General features: G+C 42.4%; 1 protein-coding gene across 10 annotated transcripts in view; it reads left to right on the forward strand.

Annotated features, from left to right (window-relative positions):
• The window catches only part of PTPRM (protein tyrosine phosphatase receptor type M), a 780,862-nt gene that overhangs the window by 648,239 nt on the left and 107,542 nt on the right, over positions 1 to 25,081 (forward strand). For all 10 annotated transcript variants that reach the window (XM_044243376.1, XM_044243377.1, XM_044243378.1 and 7 more), the window contains one exon: positions 293 to 480. In XM_044243376.1, the coding sequence (XP_044099311.1) occupies positions 293 to 480 (188 nt within the window). The remainder of the gene's footprint in view (positions 1 to 292; positions 481 to 25,081) is intronic.

Raw genomic sequence — 25,081 nt, forward strand, 5'->3', positions numbered from 1 at the left:
TAAACTTGAGTGCCCAAAGGCTAAATAAAGGGTTCCTACCAACTAGCTTTGTGAAAGCAATATATCGTTTGGACTGCTTTGTAAAAACAAAGATTTCTGCCGCATTCCTATCAGTATTGCCGAGCCCATGTAAATTTCTAAACATCTAACTTTTCTTTCTCACTGAGCCACCATGGGGATGGTTGGAGCCATAGGTGGAGGGGATGTCAGCAGCAGCTTCTGAGCGTCCTCAGGGATCCCGCATGTAGCCCACTGGTCCTCCCTCACTCCCGTCGTGGCCTTCTTTTCCTAGACGAAAGCCACACGATGGCCAGCGACACCAGCAGCTTGGTGCAGTCACACACTTACAAGAAGCGAGAGCCGGCCGACGTGCCCTACCAGACCGGGCAGCTTCACCCCGCCATCCGGGTGGCGGATCTGCTTCAGCACATCACGCAGATGAAGTGTGCCGAGGGCTACGGCTTCAAGGAGGAATACGAGGTGAGACGAGCTCTTTGCTGGGCACCACGCCCGGGACCGTGCTCCCAACTCCTGCAGCCAGTCGGCAGGACCCGGGGGTGGAGCCGGGCACGGCGGGGTTGGGGGCTGCCAGAAAGGGACCTGTTTTCATCCATCCAGCAGTGAGACACCGTACCAGGAAGGAAACCTATGTGAAATGGAAAAAGGAGGACCACTTCCCCATTTCCCTTCGTCCTCATAAATATGCAACAGAACAGAGGCTGAGCTGGTTCTTTCCCTGTTCATGATTATGCTTCTTGGCTTTTTCTATAATTAAGTATGATGTTAAATCCTAACAATGTTGCGGTAGTTATCCAGGAAGAAACTGTCCACTTAAAGCAATTACAGACCAACCAGTGATGTCATGTGGTGGAGATTAGGCCCCAGGAAAGGGGCTGGCTAGTGTCATGGCTGTGACAGCCGCTGTCCTGCCAGTCCAGAGCGTGTGGATGTAGAGGGATCTAGTGCGGGGGACTTCCAGGGACATTTCTAGGCACCGCAGTGTTCTCTTAACCTTCCCTAAAATGTAGGGCGCACTTTGCCACCTCAGTCATTAGCTAATTCTGTTGGAAAGCCATTCAAGAACTGGAGAGAATTACTTGACATGAAGAAGTCGCATTCAAAGAAGCATCCCATCCCTTGAGTATGTGTGTGTATGGCTGAGGCCAGGGAGGGTGAGGAAGATAGCGGGGGTAGACTTCTCTTTTTACCTTATTAAATAAGGTTAGTTCACACACATTGGTGGAGAAAAAAGTAGCAGCCTGCAAACAGTACAAACAAGATTATATAGATAGGGAACTCTGGACATTTTAGAATGTGTCTGTGATAGGATGTCTCCGTAATCAGCTCACAGTTGGGAAACGTTTTGTTTGGAATTAAGAGTATTTTAAAAATCAGTTCCTACCATCTCTGTATCCTACAAGTTTCAAATTCTGCTTCTTTCACTCTCGGGGACACTCAGGACCCTTCATTTCATGCCCCAGATGCGGTGTTGTCTTGGATTTAGCCCCACTTCTGAGCTGAATCGCCAGAGATTTCTTCAGAGCCATCAGAGCTGCACCATGCGGCTTTTAAGACTGGGTCTTTAGGCCAACGCAGAGAAACGGACAGACACACGATCTGCTGACATGAGCTTTCTCCTTGTTGCCAGTGTCCTCAGCTCACAAGGCCACTACGCCAAGGAAACTGGGCCTCGAGGGTCAGATTTCAGTCCAGGCAATATTTTCCAGTAAAGTTTTGCATTTTAGAGACCCTGAAGTTCTTAGAGCTACCTTTAGCAATTTAGCTTGTAATTCCATGAAACTGCCTTTGCATATTTCCTCATGCACTTTTAAAGGGTAGCTTAGGAATTAATAGGATTAAGAGTGAGACTTCCAAAAGCATTAATATCTTATGAAAGACAAAATTAGGTTAGTGAAAAAATATAAGCCTAATGAATAGAGATGATGTCTTAGTTCTATCCAATATTCTGAATGCAGATATTGCTCAAATGTTTATTGAAGATGTTAATGTCAAAGAGATTATTTAGAGGTTCAAATAACGATTCATAAGATCACCTAAGTCCCATTTTTCATGGACTATATAAAAATATCTCAAGACTTCCAATAGCACACTATAGACAATGCATATTTGAAAGCATACAAAAATTCATTTTCCAGTCATATCTCCTGAAGAAATATGATTTCTAAGTGCAAACTAGAATAGGGTATACTCATTTGAAGCAGTTTATAATTGATGATTTATTAAGGTTGTTACACTGAAATAAAATGTATTAATTACATTTCAAGAAACTCTTTCTCATTTTAGCTATTCAGTGGATCAGAGAGGACTGTAATATATACACGTCTCAAATCATCACTTTGCACACCTGAAACTGACACAATGTTACATGTCAGTTATATCTCAAGAAACTGGGGGGCAGGGGGAAATACTTTTAAGCACCAAAACCATTATCAGTTTGTTGGTTTTTTATTTTTTAAAGAAGGAAAGAAGAAGAAAGGGGAAAAGGTTAAAAAGAACATGTGCTAGAGAGAAAAGCAGGAATAAACAGGGAAGTGTAACAGGGAGAATTATGAAATGGAAGATTCTGTAGGGGGCAGTCCTTGCGCTCCACATACACCTCTGTGAACCGTGTGGCTGAGTGTGCATCCTTTCACTTATTTTTTTTTTTTTTTAAGATTTTGTTTATTTACTTGACTGAGAGAGAGATCACAAGGAGGCAGAGAGGCAGGCTGAGGGGGAGGGGGAAGCAGGCTCCCCGCTGGAGCAGAGAGTCCAGATGCAAGGCCCAATCCCAGGACCCTGAGATCATGACCTGAGCCGAAGGCAGAGGCTTAACCCACTGAGCCACCCAGACGCCCCGCATCCACAGAGGAAGTCAGGCATGCCCTGTCTGCCTGGTGCAGCATGCATCTCGCTGTCGTTTGGGACACAGGCTCTGGGGCCAGACACTGTACTCCAGCTCAGCTCTGCATCTTTTTAGCCGTGTGACCTTGGGTAAGCTGTGTACCCTCTCTGGGCCTCGGGTTCCTCCTCCATAAAATGGAATACCTATAGTGTCAATGTCATAAGCTTACTGGGGGATTACCTCAGGTAGCAGCCTAAGTGTTAGGATCGAATCTAGCATTTAGTTCAAGTGTTAACCAGTAAAAAAAGAAAAATACTAACTTATAATAAGAGCCAAGAGAAAAGTTCACACCGTGTTCTTTGTGGGGAAATTGTGTCATTTTGTGGTTTCAGTCCATCTCTGTCATTTCTTGTGTTCAGCACTCTGAGGATAGAGTGAACCAGTCACATTATGGCTTAGTACATTTTGGCTTCGTCTAAAACACTCGTTGGTTTCCTTACCATGTATTGTGTATCATCCAAAGTTCCCATTTAAAAAGTCACTTAAATGAGTAGGTAGGTTTGATTCTGTGGACAAAGGGTTTGAGAAAATAAGTATTTCAAAGTAGATCCTGTCACCTTTTGTTGCTAAAAGAATATTTTCATATCTAAATTAAGAAAGTCCTAGAGAATGGTGTGACTATAGATGACCAAATACTTTTTTTTTTTTTTTTAAGTTTCTAGGGTGTCTTTGGCAACAAAAGATGGAGGAGAGGCAGTTAATTTAACAAGTTGCCGCACTTGTTAACTGGCCAGTGTGTACTAAGTGGGTGCCGTGAATCTGACACTGCCGGGTGCTGGGGAGACGGAGAACTTCCTGTCCCACCCTCCCCCGCCAGAAGCTCACGCCATATGGGGACTACAGCATGTCTGTCAGCTTGAATCCCACAAGAGAGATTCACAGCTGTCCTTTCAAGGCCACTGAGGGCACGTCGTCTAGTCTGGGGCACCAGACTGAGCGTGGATGACTCTTGAAAAAAGTGAGCGGGAGTTGGCCAGGCAGTGGAAGAGGACAGATTCCAGGCAGACACAAAAGCTAGAGAATGGGGTGTACTCCAAAATGGCAGTAGTGCTATGTGCCTGAATCCTAGGAAGGGCTGGGGGTCACAGGCAGTCGGGCTTTGATCAAAAAGCATCCCACCAAGAAGCTTAAATGTCACCCTGGAAGCTGTGGGAACAGAAGAAGGACTCAGGTAACATTAAGTCTCTCCTGTATTTGGACGGAGACTCATTCTTGCACTATGTGGCTCAACCTAGTTTTTAAACATTATTTGTATGAGGCACACAGAAAATTGCTTGAAAGATAATAATCAGCATCCAGAAAAGTAAAGGGGAGAGGAAAACTAGTCACCGTAAAGTGTAATATGAATTACATTGTTCCATTCCCATTCACTGTTTCAGACTCACTGAAACAGTGAATCATGTTATATCTCTAGGGATAAAATGTCAAGAAAGTCTTCAGCTGCTGTTGTGACTCACCAGTGTCAATCAGTTGGTCTTTCTGGTTTTCTTCAATCCATGCTTATTGGGGGAAAACAGCCATCTAGGTTGTAAACTAATTTTGAAATAGTGACTTTCTCTCTGTTGATACTGTTTCAAACTGTCTGTCTTTATTGTTTCCAAGACAGAAATGTCTGGAAATTCTCCCAAGCGCTGGAAGGACTCATTACCGTTCCAGTAGCCGACAGAAGTGTGTCCAAACCAAAGGGAAAACATGTGGTGGGGACGAGACGGAGCAGCACTGAGTGCAAATTTTATATTTGATTTTGTTCTAACAAGACCGTCATATGGCATACCTCACCGGGGAAATGCAGTAATTTGATTCAAAAGAAACTCAGACATGAATCACAATAAAAAAAGTAAACATGCTGAATTGAACAGAAAATGGCAGGTTGTCATCGGAGAGTGGATCAGGGATCTCAGGAGAAAGACAGAACAGAAAGAACAAGTTTGTTTACTTTGCTGCAGAGAGGAGCGTGTCCTTTCTCCTAGCAAGCCATCTGTGCTAACCCCTTGGGGAACATCTGTGCATTTACCAAAAATGGGAGAAAAAAGATAGCATGAACAGGGAACACAACGTAGGACTATCCTTCCTGCCCCCTCCCCATACCTCCCTCCCCACAGACTTGGGCCTTTGTGCTCTGGAGTCACAGCAACTCTGCTGCTCCTCCCTGAACTGACAGGCCCCATCCTAGACACGGGTGACCTGTCCTCTCACTTGTCGCTGCCCCAGGGGGCCTCCATGTGGACCCTGTGGGGTTGGAGAGTGAGTCTCTTCCCCTCTGGGATCCCCAGAAGACCTTCTTTCATTCTCTGTTTTATGACTGATTTGAAGTCCCTCTGCGGATCCAAGCAGAAAAGACATTAACCTTACATAGGACCACAGTTGCTTAATTCTAAAAGAGCACATTTTGCTTTCACTGTAAAATTAAGAGAAAGGAAGGGACAACACTTTAAAACTACTCCCCGGTAGGGCATCCTGAAAAACACAGATGACACTCATTAGCTAATAATCAATATTGCTCTGGGCCACAAAAATTTATTTTCCAATTACTGAACTAAAACTTGTAAACCTAAGTAACACTTTGCAGCCTGCTCTTGAGAAGGAAAAAAAAAAAGTGTATACACATATATCTAAATATATTTAGGAAAGTATTATACTTATCCCACTTACTTTTCTCCTGTATATTTCTCAAGGGTACAAGCACTGGTGATTAATTTTATAATTGAACATAGAGACTGTTTTTCAGCTCAATTTAAACTGGGAAATTGAAGATGTTATGCCAAAATCTTCAGGCTTAAGTACAGCCTATGCGTTTTTCTGAAACCTGAGTTGTCTTTAAACATGTCTATCTGCTGGTAGCCCCTTATAAGTCTTTGAAAAAATACGAGCATTAGATATTTTCCCCTCTCATCTTTCCCCCTCTTTTCTGAGTAAAATAGCTGATTTTGTTTAATGGAGTCCAGTTATTAATATTTGGCTCTTTTTTCATGTTTGACCAAAGTTGTACCAAGGAAGAAGGAATTATTAAAACATCTGAAGTGCCCTTCAAAGTCTGTTTTTTGCTTGCTTGCCTCCCACTTCTGGGAAGCCAGCGAAACGTTAAAGAAAGCCGCCTCCTCTCTGTGGCCTTTGCAAGTATGATTCCACATTCAGGTTCAGACTCCGTTAGACAGGACGGGCCAGGGAAGACAAATGTGGATCCTTAGAGGGGACAGCCGCAGGGCCTGGGAGGACCGCCCTACCCCAGGGCTGTCTGCCCCTCCCCAGCTGGAGGTTAGCTGGCAGAGGGAGAACGGTGCGTCCTTCTTTCTCGAAAAGTTTTCAGAGCCCTGCGCCCTGCGCAGGCAGCCTCTTTGTTAGGTATCGAAAGCTGGGAGCAGCCAGCGGAGTAAAAGGTACTTTGTGTTACTAAGTTGATAGAACCATTGCCTGACCTCAGCTGGTTCCGTGCTTGCGCCTATAATCGGGGATGGGGGCACCCCCTTCCTGCTCACCTCCAGCCCACACACACTTTCAGATATGCGTTTCAGTTCCCATTTCATACTCTGAGGCCCCAGCTGAGTCAATCAATCGCCACAATCAGTGCAGGTTATTTTCTGTTCCACGGGATACAAAACAAAGCCAAACCACTGAAAGCTTAAGGATGTGGCGTTAGAGGGAGAATTGGCAGGCGCCTAAATGCGTTAAGCATCACAACAGCTGTGCCTCCAGTGGCTGGAGCAGCCAAGTGAGTTTTGACACATTTTTTTTTTTTTAATTATTATGGTGATGCTGAGCTGATCCATGAGAAGATGAGAAAAACACCTATCCGAAATTTTGAAGTTGCTCAGGCTATCTGGGGCAAATCGAGTGCAAGTGTTTATAGATACTTTCTTATTGGATAAAAGTTTCTGCATGCTTTTAAATAATGCAGTAGAAAGGGTTGATTTTACTATGAGTAGTTTGTTTTTTTTTACACTGCGAATATGAAAGTGTCTTTTTCATTTTATTCTGTGTTCCCGGTAGTCGTGCTTGCTGTCAGGACCTCCCCTGTGTTAGCTGGTTTTTTACTTAGTTGCCTCTTGCCTGTGCCCCTGATGATATCACATATGAGCTCAAGCTTCAGAAAATTTGGTTAAAAGTTGTTGTTTCCTACAAGACTATGGCTTCCTTCTGATGAGAGTTGATGGCCGTAGACATTTACCAGCTTGTTTCAGGCACTCTGGTCAACTGTGTGGTTTCCATTTGGAAGCTGGTTGTTAGAATGTTCTACCCTGGGAGAAGTTGAGTACTTTTCCCACTTGTTAACATGCTTTTAGTGTCAGATGACATTAATCACAGAACGTGGCCCAGAAGGGACTGCAGATGTGCCTGTGTCCTCGCTCTTGCTGACCTCCTGTGCGTTTGGGATCAGTTGGATGGTGTCACCACCCACTAATTTGGCCTGGTGAGCCTCAGCATGGCTGTCATTGCCCCCCTCCCCTGTCCTCACCACCACATCAGCTGCCTATAGGTCCCAAATGCTCACCTTCCCCACCATTTCCAATCCCATCCCTTTCTCTCCAACCCCACTGCCTGGTCCTCGCAATCTTGCCTGGGCCATCATGAGAGTACCCTAACTTACCTTTCCAACGCCTCATGTCCTCTCTGTGTTATCACGTGGTGCTCAAAACTCTGCTGTGGATGCCTTCCAAGACTGGAAACTCCTTAGCACAGTCTCCTCAGACCTCCAGGATATGATCTTAGACTGTCCTTCAGGCTTGCTTTTGCGGCCACTTTCCACCACATGTCTTATGGCCCTCTCTCTGCCCCAAGCACTTCATGACTCTAGGCACTGCTTCATGTTGTGGCCTCTGCCTAGACTGACTTCAGCTCCCTCTTTGTGGGCCTGATTCCGTAAGACCCAACTCAGACATTGCCTTCTCCCAGAGCTCTCCTGGTTCTCGAAATCAGAAACAGCCTGCCCCCCCCCCACTGTCCACTGTGAGTAACCTGGTAGGCAACATATCCACAGATAATATAGCAGGCAGTATATAATGATAATGTGGTTGGCTATTTATTAACTGACTTACTCAATAGATATTTGGCAAACATTGCTAAATAGAAGTTACTTTGTATTTGCTTAATGGATTTCTGGGTATTTAAACACACATCCCTAGAAGAGAAGATGAAATTAAAGATGGATAGAACTATGACAAAATACACACAGTGCCATAAATCATCATATAGGATCAAGTGAGTTAGCAAGAGCCAACCAGGAATAAAATGGTGTTGACCAAGTTGAACCTTACCAATAACCGATTGTGTAAAACTGGTCCTAATGGACGTGGGTCTAGCTGATCCTTCTACTCACTGAATGCCAAACATGTGTTTAAAAATTTTTAGGATAAATATTTGTAACCCATGCTAGCCTTAAATTTCTTATTTAATTTCAGTAGAAAGAATATAGAATTATTTAGGCGAGACTTTAACATGACTATTCCAAGAGAGAAACTATGTATCACCACCGTATACTTGAAAGCTCATCAAAGTAATTTGTGTTATCATGGACATATTTCAGCAGGGAGCAACGCTTGGAGGAGTAGACTTTTCATAAAGTCTTCATTGGCTCCTGGAGTTTTTGTTTGTTTGTTTGTTTTTTGGTTTTTTTTTAAAGATTTTATTTATTTATTTGACAGAGAGAGATCACAAGTAAGCAGAGGGGCAGGCAGAGGGAGCACAGGGAAGCAGGCTCCCCATTGAGCAGAGGGCCCAATGTGGGACTCGATCCCAGGACCCTGAGATCATGACCTGAGCCGAAGGCAGAGGCTTAACCCACTGAGTCACCCAGGCGCCCCTGGCTCTTGGAGTTTTGATCATGATATCTAACATCTCATGTTCAGCCCTGTACAGAGACGCGCACACGCACAAACACGTACACACACACAAACACACACAGGCACGCATAGGGATCTTTCTAAACAGAAAGCTAGTACATCATTATCATACCCATTACAGACAAGGAGGAAATGATGCCAGATTTAAGAAACTTTCCCAAGGCCATCCCACCATCGAGTGGAAGGATTTAGCCCGTATCTGTGGACTCCAAACCCCATGTTCTATCCTTTGTGCCAATCACTTCCTCACACAACACCACAGAACTACAAACCTATGGAAATTAACCTTGTGGTTTATTGATTTGACTTGCGATTTCATGGCAAGAGTATTATTTTTCCTCTCTGTGGTTTTGTTTGCTTTGAAGCATTCTGTCCTCTGGCAGAAGACCCATCCAGCCCTGGGGTCCCGCTGACAGTGCCAACTCTGCCTTCCCGCATCTCGGCAGCAGCAGATGCTGCCCATTAATCTCGCTCAGTGTCCCAGCTCTGAGAGCGAGGTCACTCCAGCATTGCCCCTCTCCTTCTCTTGTTTTTCATTGTCGAGATGTACCGGAGACTCCGTATCTTTGGATATCAGCATGCCTGGCTCATTGAAACCCCGGAACCCCACCAGGACCAGTGATAAGTTAAAATCAAACTATAGCTCTGGAGAGTGGGGGTTCCATATGCTGCTTCCCTGGGTCATTACTGCCAACCAGTCCAGTAGAGGGAGAAAATGAATGTGTAAACTTGAGTTGTGTGTGAAAGCCTACAGTGTTCTGAAAGACCCTTTCTGGAAGATGCTGAATCTCTTTTCAGTGAGATGATACAACGCAAGGATGACAGTGCTGGTAACCGGCTTTCTGTCGTCCAGGCAGAACCAGGATAACACTTTGAAGCTTTGACTGAATGATACAAAAACATAACTAGTTGAAAAGTCAAATCATTTTTTCCCAAGAATAGTGCTATCCGGTAGAAAGGGCAAGTAGATTGGCAATTAGAAGATGTGGGTCCCAAGCCTTTGACCTCAGGTCATGAAGGGGCTGCTGAGACCCTAGGGCTGGACCCTCCAGCAAACCACTCAATCAGTTGTGGAAACCAGGTGCTCACCATATGTCTCTCACATCAATAGTGCCGCCACTCAGGGATGCCAGACTTCCAGGTTGGTTGACAACTGTCCATGGCTGGGATTTTTCCAGCAGGTGACACTGACTGGCTGCCTCAGAGCCACAGCCCAGCAGTTACTGTGTAGAGTGTCCCCCCTCAGCATCCACGGGCAGCTCTCTGGCTCTCCCTTGCCAATTGTGACTTTATTCAGCATTTCTGAAAGAGGTAGTTTCCATCCCAGTATAACCTTTCTAGCTTTTCCTCCCCTGTCTTCCTCCAACTTAACCCCTTCCCACTCTGACTTCTAACCCCCACCCCATTTCCAAAACACTGAGAACTCTGAATGGAGAGGATATAGTAAGAATGTTAGTAAATTTCTGTATCAAGCCCTCGCCATGTTTGGAAATGTGTTTATGATCATAATTCCAATAAATCTTTAATCCTCACTGCCCCAGTTTTTAAGGAGCATGAATAATAAGGAACCATATGGATTAAATGTTTTGAATTACTTAATTCATTTCACATCATATTGTATCAATTCACATGATCATCCCATGCATTATTCAAACCAAAATAATATTGAAACAGAGCCCATAATTTTTTTGACCTGCCATGCCACTAAAAAGAAAGATGTGCCAACTTTTTAATTTTTTCTTTTGCATCTTTTGGAATAAAAGTAGTTTTACCTCCATGTTGGAATTTACCCGTATTACTCAGTATCTTGTGCATTTAAAAACTTTCTCACTCCTTTTATCTTTTATTGTTTCCCTTTAGGGATATCTTTTCTCTGTTTACTTTTGGGAAGTCATAGGAGAGATACTGAACAGTTATAATGTCTTCAGGGTTAATTATAAATAGACAGCATATGTTTTTACATGTATTGCATTTATGTGCTTTAGGTAATTATGCATTTGAGTTCTTTGCCAGTTTTATGGCCAAACTATTTCACTTGGCTGATCACTACATGTATTTTAAGCCTATTCCTTGAAACATGAAAAGAATGTACTATAAATCCAATTAACATAATTTATCTGCCTAAAGAGAATGCTTGCTCTTATTTTTTCTCTCTTTTAATGACAAAAAAACAGTTGTAGGATACAGAGTAACTAAATATGTTTTTAAAGCTTTCCAAATCCCAATTTTATTGTTGTTTTCCTTTAAAAGCAACATGGGGGCACCTGGGTGGCTCAACTGGTTGAACATCCAACTCTTCATTTGGGCTCAGGTCGTGATTTCAGGATCCTGGGATCAAGCCCCACGTGGGGCTCTGTGCTCAGTGGGAAGTCTACTTAAGGATTCTCTCTCTCACTCTTCCTCTGCCCCTCCCCCACTTGTTCTCTCTCTCTCTCTCTCTCTCTAAAATAAATAAATCTTAAATAAACAAATAAAAGCAATGCATAGTTTTTAATGGAAATTTTAAGAAAATTATAAAGGAGAAAGGACAAGACAAGGTGTGACTCAGTCATTAAGTGACTGCCTTCAGCTCAGGTCATGATCCCAGGGCCCTGGAATCAAGTCCCGTGTTAGGCTCCCTGCTCAGTGGGAAGTCTGCTTCTCCCTCTCCCTCTTGCTCTGCCTACTTATGCTCTCTCTCTCTGTGTCAAATAAATAAATATTTAAAAAAAAAAAAGGAAAGAAAAGTCACCCACAAACCCACTATCAATTTTCAGTATATTTCAGTACATCCAATGTTTTAATGCATTAAAAGCATTATATATTTTTTCATACAATGTTTTCCCACTTTGTATTATAGCACATATGATTCCTATGGCTTTGTCTTGAACACTGCCATGAATAATTCTTTGGATTTATCTCCATTGTTCTCTCTAGATAGATTTCAAGAGATGGATTCACTGGTTCCAAGAGTATAAGGTCCTTAAGTTTCTTCATGTAAATTGACAACTTGCTTTCCAAAAACATTGTACCAGTTCACACTCACCACGAGCAGCCTGCAGAATGCTTATTACAACAGACCAGCACTACAGTGAGCAGTAGTCAGTTTTTATTTTTAATCCTTTCCAGTTTGATGGGTGAAAAAGACTATTATTGTTCCATTTAAAACTAGATATGTCTTCATATGTTTACTGGCCATGTGAAAATTTCTTTAGTGAATTGTTTGTATCATTTGCCTCTTTTTTTTACTAGGGTGTTAAGGTCTCTTACTAACTTGTATGCACTCTATGTATGACTTTGTCTGCCTTGTTCTTCTTTAGAAATGTGTTGGCAGTCGTTAGGCTTTGTGCTTCCATATTCCTTACCTTGTCTGTTGAAAATGTGGACATTTTATACAATCAGCTTCATGAAAACCTGTAATTTCATTTGGAATTGCATGGTATCCACTTACCAACCTTAAGAGAACTGACCTCTTGGCAATATTAGGTTTTCTTATTTGTTAATATGGTTTATGTTTCCATTTATTGGGGTCTTTCTTTATAATTTTTAGTGAAGTTTCAAAAAGCGCTCCATAAAATCTTGTACATCTTTTAGCTGTATATATTTATTTTGTTATGGCCATAGCATCTTTTAACGTTATATTTTCTTGGGGGGCCTGGGTGATGCATCTGGTCACCACCCAACTCTTGGTTTTGCTTCAGGTCATGATCTCAAGTTGTGATCTCAGGGTCATGAGACTGAGCCCAAGTTAGGCTTCACGCTCGGCTTGCAGTCTGCCCAATGCTGTCTTTCCTTCCACCTCTACCCACCCCTGCTTGTGCTCTCTCTCTCGCTCTCTCTAAAATAAGTAAAAATAAATCTTAAAAAAAATAAAGTGAGGGGCACCTGGGTGGCTCAGTGGGTTAAAGCCTCTGCCTTCAGCTCAGGTCATGATCCCAGGGTCCTGGGATCGAGCCCCACATCGGGCTCTCTGCTCAGCAGGGAGCCTCCTTCCTCCTCTCTCTGCCTGCCTCTCTGCCTACTTGTGATCTCTCTCTGTCAAATAAATAAATAAAATCTTTTTTAAAAAAAATAAATAAAGTGAGACATCTGGGTGGCTCAGTCAGCTAAGTGTCTGCCTTCAGCTCAGGTCATGATCTCAGTGTCCTGGGATCAAGCCCCAAACCAGGCTCCCTGCTTCTCCCTCTCTCTCTCCTTCTGCCCCTCCCCTGACTTGTTCTTTCTCTCACTTTCTCTCAAATAAATAAAATCTTTAAAAAATAGTTATATTTTCTTTTTATTGCAAAAATATAGAAGATACACTTAAATACAGAGGTGTGTGTATGTATATATACGTGGGTGTGCGTATATGTTTATATGTACACACACACAAGCTGTTGCCTTTTGTATATTGCTCCTATGTCCAGAAACATTTTTTAGCTATCTTTATTTCAGTGATTTGTCTGTAGATTATTCTAGAGTTTTCTGTGGAGAAATCATGTCTACCCTCTTTAATGTCCATGTGTTTCTTTTTAATCCTTCTACATCTAATCTGTTTCTTCTTGTTTATGAAACTCACTAGAACATTCAGTCTAACATTGAATAAAACTTAGGTTAGTAAACATCCTTGTCTTGGCCCTGATTTTAAGAGAAAATTCTTTTAATGATTAATAATTAGTGGGGATAAAGTTGAGGATAGTCCCTTCCATCCCTGGCTTATTGATATTATTTACCATGGATAGATACTGAATTTGATAGAATGTTCTTTCAACATCTATTGTTATATAAAATAGTTACTTGATTTTGTTAATATATTAGCATCATGAGTTCATTATTATATTTAATCTTCTAATACTGAACCAACGTTTTATTCCTGGAATAAAGCTAACTTGGTCATGATATATACTAAACATTGCTGAATACTATTCATTAATGATTTTTGCATCTGTGTTCACAAGTGGGACTCGTCCCTTAATTATCCTTCTATTTCCCTTTTTTATATTTTAGAATAAAAAGTATATGTACTTTTTAAAATGAATGGGATAGCACTCTGGTGGGTTTTTTTTTTTGGTAAGATTTCAAATTATCTTTGGTAGTAACCTGTGGAACTGATAAATCTGGCAGTTTCTCATGGGAAAATTTTTAATTACTAAATTCTCAATAGTTATAGCTAATATTTTCAGAGGAATTTGTGCATTTTTTCTAACTTTGTTATGTAGAGGCATACGTGTGTTAATATTTTATTATCTTTCTAATTTGTCTGCACTCATGTTCCTTTTTTTTTCATTATTAATGTTGTTTATTTGCACCTTCTATCTTTCTTGTTTCTTGAATATTCTTGCCAAAAGTTTGTTAGTTTTATTATATGCCTTTTCAGAGAAATAACTTCTGGCTTTGTTGATCTTGAATATTGCATTTTTAAAGACTCCTTCTCTTCCCACTCTTTATTATTTTCCTTCTACTTTCTTTGTTTCTTTTTTTTTTTTATTCCTAAATGGGATGCTAAACACATTAGTTTTCAAGCTTTCTTTTTTCTAGTGTAAGCAATTATTTTAAGGCTCTTTATTTTTTCTCTAAGAGCTTAGTACTGTTATCATTGACTTTTGAGTGTTTAATTTTGTAATTTTCATCACCCTTTCTTCTTTGACCCATAAGTTATTTAGAGCATGTGAGTGTGTGTCTTATTTATCAGTACATCGGAAATTTTTTTGTTGCCTTATTAGTGATTCCTAACTTAATTGCACTATGAGCAAAGGAAATTCATTGACATTTGTGGGCACTATTTAGAGCTTTACACATAGTCAACTTTCTCAAAAATTTTGTGTATTTTAACAACAGTATTGAGTGCAGTGTTCTCTATAGTCTTTGGATCAAGCTTTTTAAAAATTTTGTTGTTCACAGTTTGTGTATACTTTTTTTTTAGGATTTTATTTATTTATTTATTTATTTGACAGAAAGAGATCACAAGTAGGCAGAGAGGCAGGCAGAGAGGGAGGGGGAAGCAGGCTCCCCACTAAGCAGAGAGCCCGATGTGGGACTCGATCCCAGGACCCTGAGATCATGACCCAAGCCGAAGGCAGCCCAGTTTGTGTATACTTAACTAGCTTTTTGTCTATTTCATCCAACAGTTACTAAAAGAGACGTGTTAAAAGAGGTCATATATTTTGTTTAGAAGAGGTCATGTATTTTGTAGCTGGGTTATCAGGAAAAAACAAGTGTAGGATTGTCATTTCTTCCAGGTGAATTGAACATTACATCATTAGTCTGTAATGCTATTGTCTTCCATAACACTTTTGTCTTATAGTTTATTTTGCCTAATTTCAATATAATTATGCCAGTTTCCTTCTAAGTAGTATTTTCCTGTGTATATTTTCAACCTTTCTATTTTAGTTGTCACTCTTATAAATTACATATAGCTGAATTTTATTCCTTCAATTAAATCTTAAACTTTTACCTTTAAACTCTAGTAATTTGCCACTTAGTAAAGCTCTAATTTGTGAATACTGGTATATATGTGAATTAATTCATTGCTATCACCTTATTTTGTGAGTTATGTTTGTTCCACTTTTTCTTCTTTCCTCCGTCACCCCTTTTCTGCCTATTTTTAATTAATTGTATTTTTATGTATCATTTCATTTTTCCCTCTACTAATTTGAAAATTGTATGCTCTCTTTGGTTTCATCAGTCACTATCAAAATTTTAGCGTGCATATTTAAGTTTTTAAAATCTAGGATTAATTTAATTGCTTAACCTTATCCTCATAGATCTCTTTCTTCCCCTCTAAATATCTCATGACAAGGAAATTCCTGACAACCGGGATTGCCTGGGATTTGTAGCATCTACAAGGTAGTGTTTTTTAAATTTTCTCATTCACGCATTGGCATGAATTTCTCATTCACACATTGGCCCTAGGATTAAAAGGTAAATAAATCTTGGTTTCTGTTCTTAAGACAATCCCTTTTTGTTTTCTTCTCTGTGAGTACCTAGGAACCTACCCAAGGCTGTAGAACTTTCTTATATCCTAAAATCATGTTTTCAACCTGGTCGTCACATAGATCCAATAGTTATAGGGTTGCGACATGGCATGTAACCATGTCGGCCATGCCTCCCTTGCAACCTGGGCCCCTCCTGTTTTTTGCTGTTAGTTACTGATGACAGTTGTCACACTTGGCTACCATCCTCTATTTCTTCCTTCCATTATTGGAGATGCTATCTGCCAGAGCCAGTCACTGCATTCCTCTCATCTGAGAGCAGACCCCTGATCTCTTTTCCCTCTGGTTTTGCTCCTTGCCTTTCCACATAGGACATACATGTGAAATGGAGGGAACACCCTAATTTTTCCTTTATCACATGGATCTCTCCAATCTCGACCATTTGTGTGAGCACCTTGCCAGCTCAGTTTTCCTCTCTGGTTGCAAGGCTTTTGAAAAATGGAATTATATGTTCCACTCCATGTGCTCAGTCCCCTCTTCTCTTATGCCTCCCGAGGCTCATCATTCTTCTTCCTCTTTCTGCACCCTGCCCCACAGCCTGGACTGCAGCCAGGCCCACACTCTCCCAATGCAGCTCCCATTCCTGCACCTCTTTCTTCCGCTGCTCAGGTCCTTGTCTTAGAGCTCTCATCTTCTAATAAGATAATTCCAGTGGAAACACCTCCATTGTCAGAGGTTGGGGGGGAATCAGGAGCTACAGGAGTCACAGCTGATGTATGTGGGTCTGTCATTCATTGTGTTTGTGGTTCAAGGCTGCCCGTATTTAAAAATGATGCAACTTATGCTGTAAGTCTGATGAATAGAAAGGAGGAGAAAATGGAACTGGATATGTGATTTTAAATGAATGGAGAAGTGCTTTGCTGAAGAGCCCTGTATGGCTTGCTTATTTTTCTCTGCCCTTCTGAAATTCCTCTGGAGGTTCTGTTCGTGTGCGGTCCCCATAATGCCTCGTTTCAGGACCCAGTGCTTACATGGTGGGACGGCTAACCTGCTCGCAGTGTAGCTGTGACAATTGTCACTGGGCTAGGAGCATCAGTGCCCCTGGTAGTGGAGCTGGCTGTCATTGCTCACTGTCAGGCAGCTCCCTTTGCTGGGGAGTAAATCTTTCATGGAGTCGTTAGTGGCTTATGCCTTGTATATGGTCTTGATTCCAATTTCCTTGCCAAATTTTTGTTTATAGCTTAGCACGGGTCTCATTAATATTATTGACCTCTTAACCATTTTAAAGAGCATGGGGGAGGGGTTGCAGAGCCTGGGATCTGATCTATTTTGCACCAAATAAAAATTTTAAATTTATGTGTTTGAGTTCTAGCCACGATTACCTCATTGGTCAGATAAATTTAGGGCATTTTTTTTAATGCCAATATTTGACATCAGTGTTCCCATAAAATAAATAAATGATTCTTCATAATTGATTTTCCAGTGCTTATCCCATGTGATTCTTTCCAGTAGTTTTCCCTCCAAAATTGTTCAAGCAGTGACCGTCATGATTCTTGGGCACTGGCAATTATGTCAAAACAATTTAATCAATGCCTGAGCTGTGCTGGCATTGCTCTTGAAAGACCATCCTTCAGTATGACATTCCTCTAAGCGTTTGTTAAATAATTAGAACTATAAACACTTTTCCCACAAGGACCCTCAGAAGTACCGTTAGACATTCGGAGCCTGGGGGACAGAGTCTGTGGGCCACTATAGGCATCCAGAACACCCCGTTAAGAAAAGTTAGAAAACTTAGAGCCAGGGTAGATAATAGTCTAGAAGTTCTCTGTCCTCAGGAAACGTTCCTGCAAGAGCTTGCATACATAATTAATAGAGGAAGAACTCACTGGGGTTCTGATTGACATCAGCTGCCATCCCAGCATCACATGTTGAAGGCTCACTAGCGGAGTCTCCCCTTAATTGATGGGACACATGTGATTATCCTTCAGCCCACCGTGGTCGTGGAAAGCATCTTTCTTCTGCAGGCTGCAACTGGCAAAAGCTGTAAGAAAGTGACTGCATAAAAAATGAGCAGTAGATTTTAAAATGGTGATTAAATGGATAATAAAAATCAAAGCATCCCCTTTCAGATACATCCAGTTGATTTATGAGGAGGTTAGTAATAAGACTATAATGGATCCAGGAGTCTCTCATGCGTTCAGACCTTTGCAGGAAAGCAAATGCGAAAGCAGGTAGGTAGAGTAACAGCTCTGATGTTTAGGCAAGACACGGAAGGGGGCAGCCTGCCTTCAGATCTCAAGCCATCTCCCAGCATCTTCTGGCCCTGCCTTGCATGAGGACACACTCTGCTCTGGTTGTCCCATCGGGCACATCTCTCAAACCCTCCAACTGCTTATTTAGCAAAGGGGGATCAATGTCTTCCTCATAGGTCCACCGTGAGAATGGTGTTTTGTGTACACACTTCTGTGTATGCATGAATAGATTTTTTTTTTACCATGTTGCAGACTGGGTTCCCCCATTCCTGGGTCACTGCCGGAGCCACCTGGTCACCATCTCTAACTGAATCGGCTATTACACCACCACCAGGTTTCACCAGGTGTTGAATAAGATTTCACCCACTGAAATAGTATGCCTTCCCTTGTGCTTATCTCCAACTTGCGACGTGCTTAGCTCCAACGCTTGTGAAGCGTTGGGTGGTTACGACCTCCCCTCAGTGAGATTTGTTTGTCCTACTTCTCCTTATAGGCTTTTGTTCTGTAGTGAAAATCCTTCACTCAGGTGTGATCATCTCCTCCCTTTTCCTCACTGCCATAGCTGTCTTCGAAGCGGACATCGGTCGCTTGCCTCTGCTTAGTGCCCATCTCCGTCTCCCCTCTCTCTATCCATGTTCTTCTGGTTGGTTCTATGAGGACCAGCTGGACCATCTCTGTGAGGCCTTACCCCCAGCCACCCATCAAGTCCTCATGGATCTCTTCTTTCTCAAAACATTTGCCACACGTGCGGATCTGGGCTGTATAACTGTGCCTCTGTTTTCTGCTCTATCCCATTTGCTGTTTCATGAATGTTACCACTGAGCTGTATCTCCCCAAGGACACGGCCTTCTCTTCTTTGGTGTGTCTCTGCGGTGTCCAGCACTCTGCTTAGCACCTAGTAGGCACCGTGGTTGAACATTTAGGACAAGGAACTCTTTACAGGATTGTCTTAAATGCCAACGCAGGCCCATGGTGCTGAAGTTTAACAACCGAATCATTATAATTTCATGGTTTTAAAAATTCTTAGAACTAGGTAATGGTGGGCATCTTCATGGTGACAAAACTAATCAATACTTTTATCATAACAGTCACTTAACATGACTTGGGAGTCAGCCATGGGCCAGACTCTGGGCCCAGCATTTCCTTACTTAGAGCTCCCCACACTTCCCTCACTACGGACATGGGGAATCCAAGGCCTAGTGAGTTCCCGTCTCATACCTGTGTCACAGAACTCATGAGAGGTGTGGAATTTGAACCCAGGACAGCAGACCCTAGGGGCCGGTCACCTTCTGGCTACAGCAAAGAAGTAAAGTCTTCTTCACCATCTCCCCCATATTCTGGGCCTATAAAACCTGAAGGGGTGGAGAAAATGAGACAGCTGGAAAAGGAATTCTGTGTACACCAGATCTCCAGAATGCCTGGCGACCTTCTTTCAATTGCAAATGGTAGGTTAGTCATGATTTCCTAAAATATAAACAAGTAGCAGAAATGTTAGAAATTAAGTTTATTAACTGCACAACGATAGAGTATTGATATAAGAACTTTTATCTTGCAAACTGGTCTTCCTTTATTTGTTCTGTATATATACTTTTCCCTTTATTTGAAAGTGTTGAAAATCAGACTTGAGTGTAGACTTTCTCTGGTCAACACTGAAAGGCTAAAGAGAGGGAGGTGGGCTCGTCCTTTGGTGCTGGCCACCCACGGGTCCCTGACCACCCAAAACACTATAATGCTTTATTCCAATAAGGGCAGTATTGTGATCAAGTAAAAGAACAGTGGAAAGGAAACTGAAATTATTTGTCAATGTTTGATATGTAGAAATAAACATATTTCAAAAGTCAAACTTCCAATGACACAAACTTTCAGAGTCTAATTAAAATCCTCAAGGGTAAACACAAAGCCTTCATTGATCGAGATTTGTAAAAGTTTGTTGTTTTGTGTGTGTGTGTGTGCACTTGTGTTTTTGTGTGTTTAAAGTTCTCTTGGCATGGTGAACTGGAAAGTATGCCAGTGATTATCACAAGTGTGTGGCTAGAAGAGCTACAGCTTTTTAAATATTTTCTGTTTATAGCACAGTAATTGCTTTGAAAGTATTCAGATAACAGTGGTTCTTGTGTGCTTATAACTTCACATGAGTAGGAAGAAAAGTAGGATATGAAAAGAAAAAAAAAACTATGGAAAAATGTGAAGATGTCTGCAGTGGGATATTGGTCTCTCGATATAGGACATCTCATTTTTGGCATTCTGACTAGGTTGGACGCACTATTTCCTCAGGTCTTTTTTTGGCCAACCTTCTACAGCTCCACACCCCCTGTGCAATTTGAGAAACCACCAAAATCAGTGGCCCATGGATCTAATGAAAAAGAAGGGCCTGGAGTCTTCGGAAAGATAATATTTATGTAGCAGCAGCCACAACTTCCTAAAAATGTTTATTTGGGGAGCCACGCAAAACCAAACCCACTCACTGTCTCCTGGGCTGATCTTTTGCCATATTTTACAGCAGCTAATTTCACGTGACTGTACAGGCCTAACGAAGGACGTTGGAGGATAAGAAGAAAAGAGCTGAAATGTACATCTTTGGGTGTCCTTGCAGAGCTGATAAACTGCTCTGCTTCCCCCAGGTTATGCAAAACAGAAAACGAAGAGGCCTATTGCCGAAAACTAAATTATACATAAAGTCATTAAACCTCAGCCTTCACTTCTGACTGAGGGATTGCCGCAGTCATCAGTGAGAGCTGAGGCAAAATGAAAAAATAAATAAATGAAAGACCTGATCACATTATCCATTTCAGTAGAAATGTAATGGCTTATAAGTTCATTTGAAGTTCTTGGGTATGTGAAAGAAGCTGCTGAAAATAAGGAAGGGGCCATACCCCATGGTGTCCTGGGGCACGCTGAGTACATCCTGTGAACATGACAGAAGAAGGACGTTAGGACAAGGCTCGCCATCCGTGCTGCTGCTCAGATCTGCCTATCCTTAGCAGCCCCCAGCTCTCCCATCTGTGGAGGTGTTCACTCTTTTTCTTTGGTTCTCTGCCCAGAGATGTATTTGTGTGGATGACATATACTGTTGCCTCATCTTTCAAAGGGTTTTTGCAATTGCCTTCTTTGCAAACACAAACTCTTCAAGAAGATTGTGCAATGGCCTCTTTCAAGGATCCTAGATCCTGGAAAATGTTCCCATTTGTCAAGGATGATCTAAATGGGAGCATTTTGTAAGTACGGCCGTGCAGTAATGACCTCTCTTGGGTCATCTTCCACCAGGAGGAATATGAAATGGAAAAGTCGGCACGTGCAAGACTTCGTAGCTTGAGGCCGGACATGGCCAGCCGAGCTGGAGAAGGCAGGAAGACCCTTTTCTGACCCTTAATTAACTGGTGGGAACCTGTAGATCGCAGCTGGCTCTCCGGCATCTCCATATAGTTCTTAATTAATTCTAGCTGCCGGAGCTGCCCACTGTATATCATGACAAAATAAGCCCTACCTGAGGAGCGGGTTAATAGCCATGGCAAGCCAACAGCCACTCTGCCTTTCATTTGACGCTGTTTGTGATAGCTGTGGCAGTGGGGTGTGTCTGCCTCTGTGAGTAGGCCTGTTTTAATCAGCATGGCCCGGGATTGCAGCGTGGAGAAAGGAGGTCTCCCTACTTGCCTGAACTGTGGCTTGACTCAGAAGTCAGTCATAACAACCCTCCTTCTCCCCCCCAAAAAAATATTAAGACCACGAATGTTTGCTATGGAAAAGATGTGCAGAGAAGCAGAAATTGCACGGGCCTCTCCAGCACCGAATGTCAGCCTGCAGAGGGAGAACCGTGTCGCTAGAGCAGGTGTTCGCCGTTTCCTGCACACGGGGGACTTCTCTTCCCGAAACATCCCACTTGCTTTACTCGCACCCCGTGGGCCCCAGCATAAATACTGGCATTCCCAGGTAGTGCCCCACCGCACAGGGCACCGTGGGCAGGATAGATCCTCGGAAAGAGAATATCCCTGTTTCAGACTCATACAGTAGCGTTCTGGCTTATACATCAGAGTCACTTCAGTTTAATATCTATGTGTCCACAACTGGAAGCAGTTCATGTCTGAATATGCTAAGTGTGCTAGAACGCTGGGGCAAACAAGGGCCCCCGGCTAGACCCTCACTGTGTCCCCCAGAATCGGAACATGGAAAGACCCTGACAACAGCTGTTATTGTGCCCTTACCTTGGACCTATGTTTATGTTGCTTTCCTTTCTCCCTGCTTACCTGAGCTTCTTAACTTCTCCTGTTCCTTTCTCAGCCTTTGCTGTCATTCACTAATACAACCTTGGGCTCTGGCACATCCTGGCAGATCCACAAAGCTTCCCTTCATCCTCCTGTCTGCCCCTAGAACTGCTCTGTCCTCCTCGCATGCAGCAGGGATTACCTTCGTGGCAGCCAAATCAGGGAGCATGGGCCCTCCCAGAAGGTCAGCGTGGCCACTAGCCACTTGTGCCATTGAGCACTCTCAGCATGGCTGGGGTGACTAGGAATGGGCAGCAGGGCTAGAACCCCTTTGGGGGAGTTTAGAGAGCTTTCCTGGGCCATAAGTGCAGTCACTTATGTTTCAAAGAACATCGATAGGACTAGGGATAATAATATGTACGAGATGTTATGCGTAAAGCACCTGTAATCATATTTGGAACACAGCACATATGCTGCATTTGTTATCTTGTGCTATTATCAATGTCATTTAGTCTCTTCTTACTATTTTCTGTTGCTCTTCTTAATACTAGTGAGTTGATAGTTTTTGTGATTTCACTAGGAGAATTCTTTTTTTTTTTTAAAGATTTTATTTATTTATTTGACAGACAGAGATCACAAGTAGGCAGAGAGGCAGGGAGAGAGACAGAGGAGGAAGCAGGCTCCCTGTTGAGCAGAGAGCCCGATGTGGGGCTCGATCCCAGGACCCTGAGATCATGACCTGAGCCGAAGTCAGAGGCTTTAACCCACTGAGCCACCCAGGTGCCCCCACTAGGAGAATTCTTATGTAATCAAAATTCTTTGAGCAGAAGTTTCTTCCTTATAACTCTTCTTGGCAAAAATTCAGATCCACTTTCAGGAATTTTCTTTGCTGAAACAACAGTCTCTGAATATTGTGTGAAAGTTCATTGTGTCTTATGACAGAGCTGCTAACGGGGGTCTACCAAGGGCTTTAGGTCTTTGTTGTTTGCATTTCAAAACTGACCCTCAAATTTACTTTACTTTCAACTCTCTTGCCTTCTCTAAAATATTGGAAGGCAGTCCTTCCAATGGCATGAAACATCTTATTTCCAGTTCAATCCCAAACCTTGTAGGCCTAAATAAAAAAATTGAACCATGTGCCCCCCAAGGTTTTAATCTAATATGTGGTTTCTTGAATTAAGGCCAACTCTTCATTTTTTTAAAGGATCAGCAGATTCCAAATACAACTTTTGGCTGCTTCCTTTTAGCATCTGACCTTGATTCACTTAAACTAATTGTTGTCCTTTCAGCAGATTGTGATTCTTAAAAGCAACAACAACAAAAACTCCACTAAAGAATGTTAGAGGGATTTTTAGAATTCTGAGTACAGTGCCCTCCGTGTGAACTGTGCCTCTTCAGGGTTACTCTTCCAATCAGAATGGTAATTTGTTTAAAACTAGGCATGAGCATGTAATTTTTTAAAAACTTTTTTTAAGAACCTGGACTCAAAAATATTGAATCAAATTTAGGATGTAGGAATCTTCCAGTTTGTCACTGTCACCTACTGATTCTTTAATACCTGCTTCTACGTGGCAGGTAGATGCTCATTGAGGAGGATGGATAGAGGCTCTGTCCCCTCCCCCGCTCCCGGGGACTCATGGTCAAGTTAGAGACCGCCATCCATGCTCCCGTGCCCTGGGCATTTCTGTGAAACTTCTCCGAGTTCTATACATTATACTGATAACATGACAGTTTTGTGGCACTTTTTTGGTACATCCCCCTTACATGTTCTTTTAACTGAAATCCATTGGTTTTAATATTAAAAAACCATCCCATTAAGTAATTTAAAGTGTTACAATTCAGTAACTAACCCATGGTCACATAAGGAGTCCGTCAGAGCTGGAATTTCAACCACAGTCTTCTAGTCCAAGATCCCATGTTCTCTCCTCTTCTGTACCCTGTCTTGTGAGCCAAGATTGATGGTGAGTTTAGAGTCCTCCCCAAGCGTGAGATGCAAACAACCCATGTGGTATAAGGTGACTTTCTAGGAGGTCCCCTGAACTACAGGGTGGGAAAGTTATTCACTACCTCTCCAGTTAGTTCTTTAGCCCTGATTCATCAGTGAGCTTTGATTTGGGGCTAGAGCATCTTCTGCCTCTCTCTCACCCAGCAAAGACTCAGAAGATACCCCCCGCGGTAGGGCGTGGCTGAAATTAACACCACTTGTTTTGTTTTCACTCCACTTCTTCTATCATCTTTACCTGCAGCAAGTGTCTTGGCTTTCTGTGTATTGTAATGATAAGAAAGTTCATTTCCAAATAAATGTGTTTAAATATATAAGAGTTAAATTTAAATCCTTAAATAAATTAGAGGAAAGAGGTAAGGGGCCAGGGAAATAGTGACACTGGTACACAGTGATACAGATTGTGGCTCTTTCCTTCCGCAGCACCACTTGCCTTCCAGATTCTTGTTTCATCTTCCCCTTCACCCACTTGCAACTTCCCAATCCCAGAGCATCTTAATGAGACGTTAACAGTTAGTAGGAAGTACATTCTGATGAACAAAGCGTTCCACCTGAGGTCTGTGGTAAGATGATTTTAACCAATAATGTTCAGTCTGTTTTGAGAGTTGAAGTAGCTCTCTGAAGATTCCCCATGGAGGCTGTGAGTGTCTCTGTCTCTTGGGGCAGGGAATGAGGGGTGTGGTTAGCAACTTGTAGAAATTTCTACCATGCCATTGTTTCTTTTTTTTTTTTTTAAGATTTTATTTATTTATTTGACAGAGAGAGATCACAAGTAGGCAGAGAGGCAGGCAGAGAGAGAGAGAGAGGAGGAACCAGGCTCCCTGTCAAGCAGGGAGCCCGATGTGGGACTCGATCCCAGGACCCTGAGATCATGACCTGAGCCGAAGGCAGCGGCTTAACCCACTGAGCCACCCAGGCGCCCCCATGCCATTATTTCTATTCTGTGCCTGGTACAGGCTCATTTGTTTTGACTTTGTTTGGAATCCCCTTCTCATG

This window comes from Neovison vison, chromosome 3, assembly GCF_020171115.1.
Source record: "Neovison vison isolate M4711 chromosome 3, ASM_NN_V1, whole genome shotgun sequence".
NCBI classification, from domain to species: Eukaryota; Metazoa; Chordata; class Mammalia; order Carnivora; family Mustelidae; genus Neogale; species Neogale vison.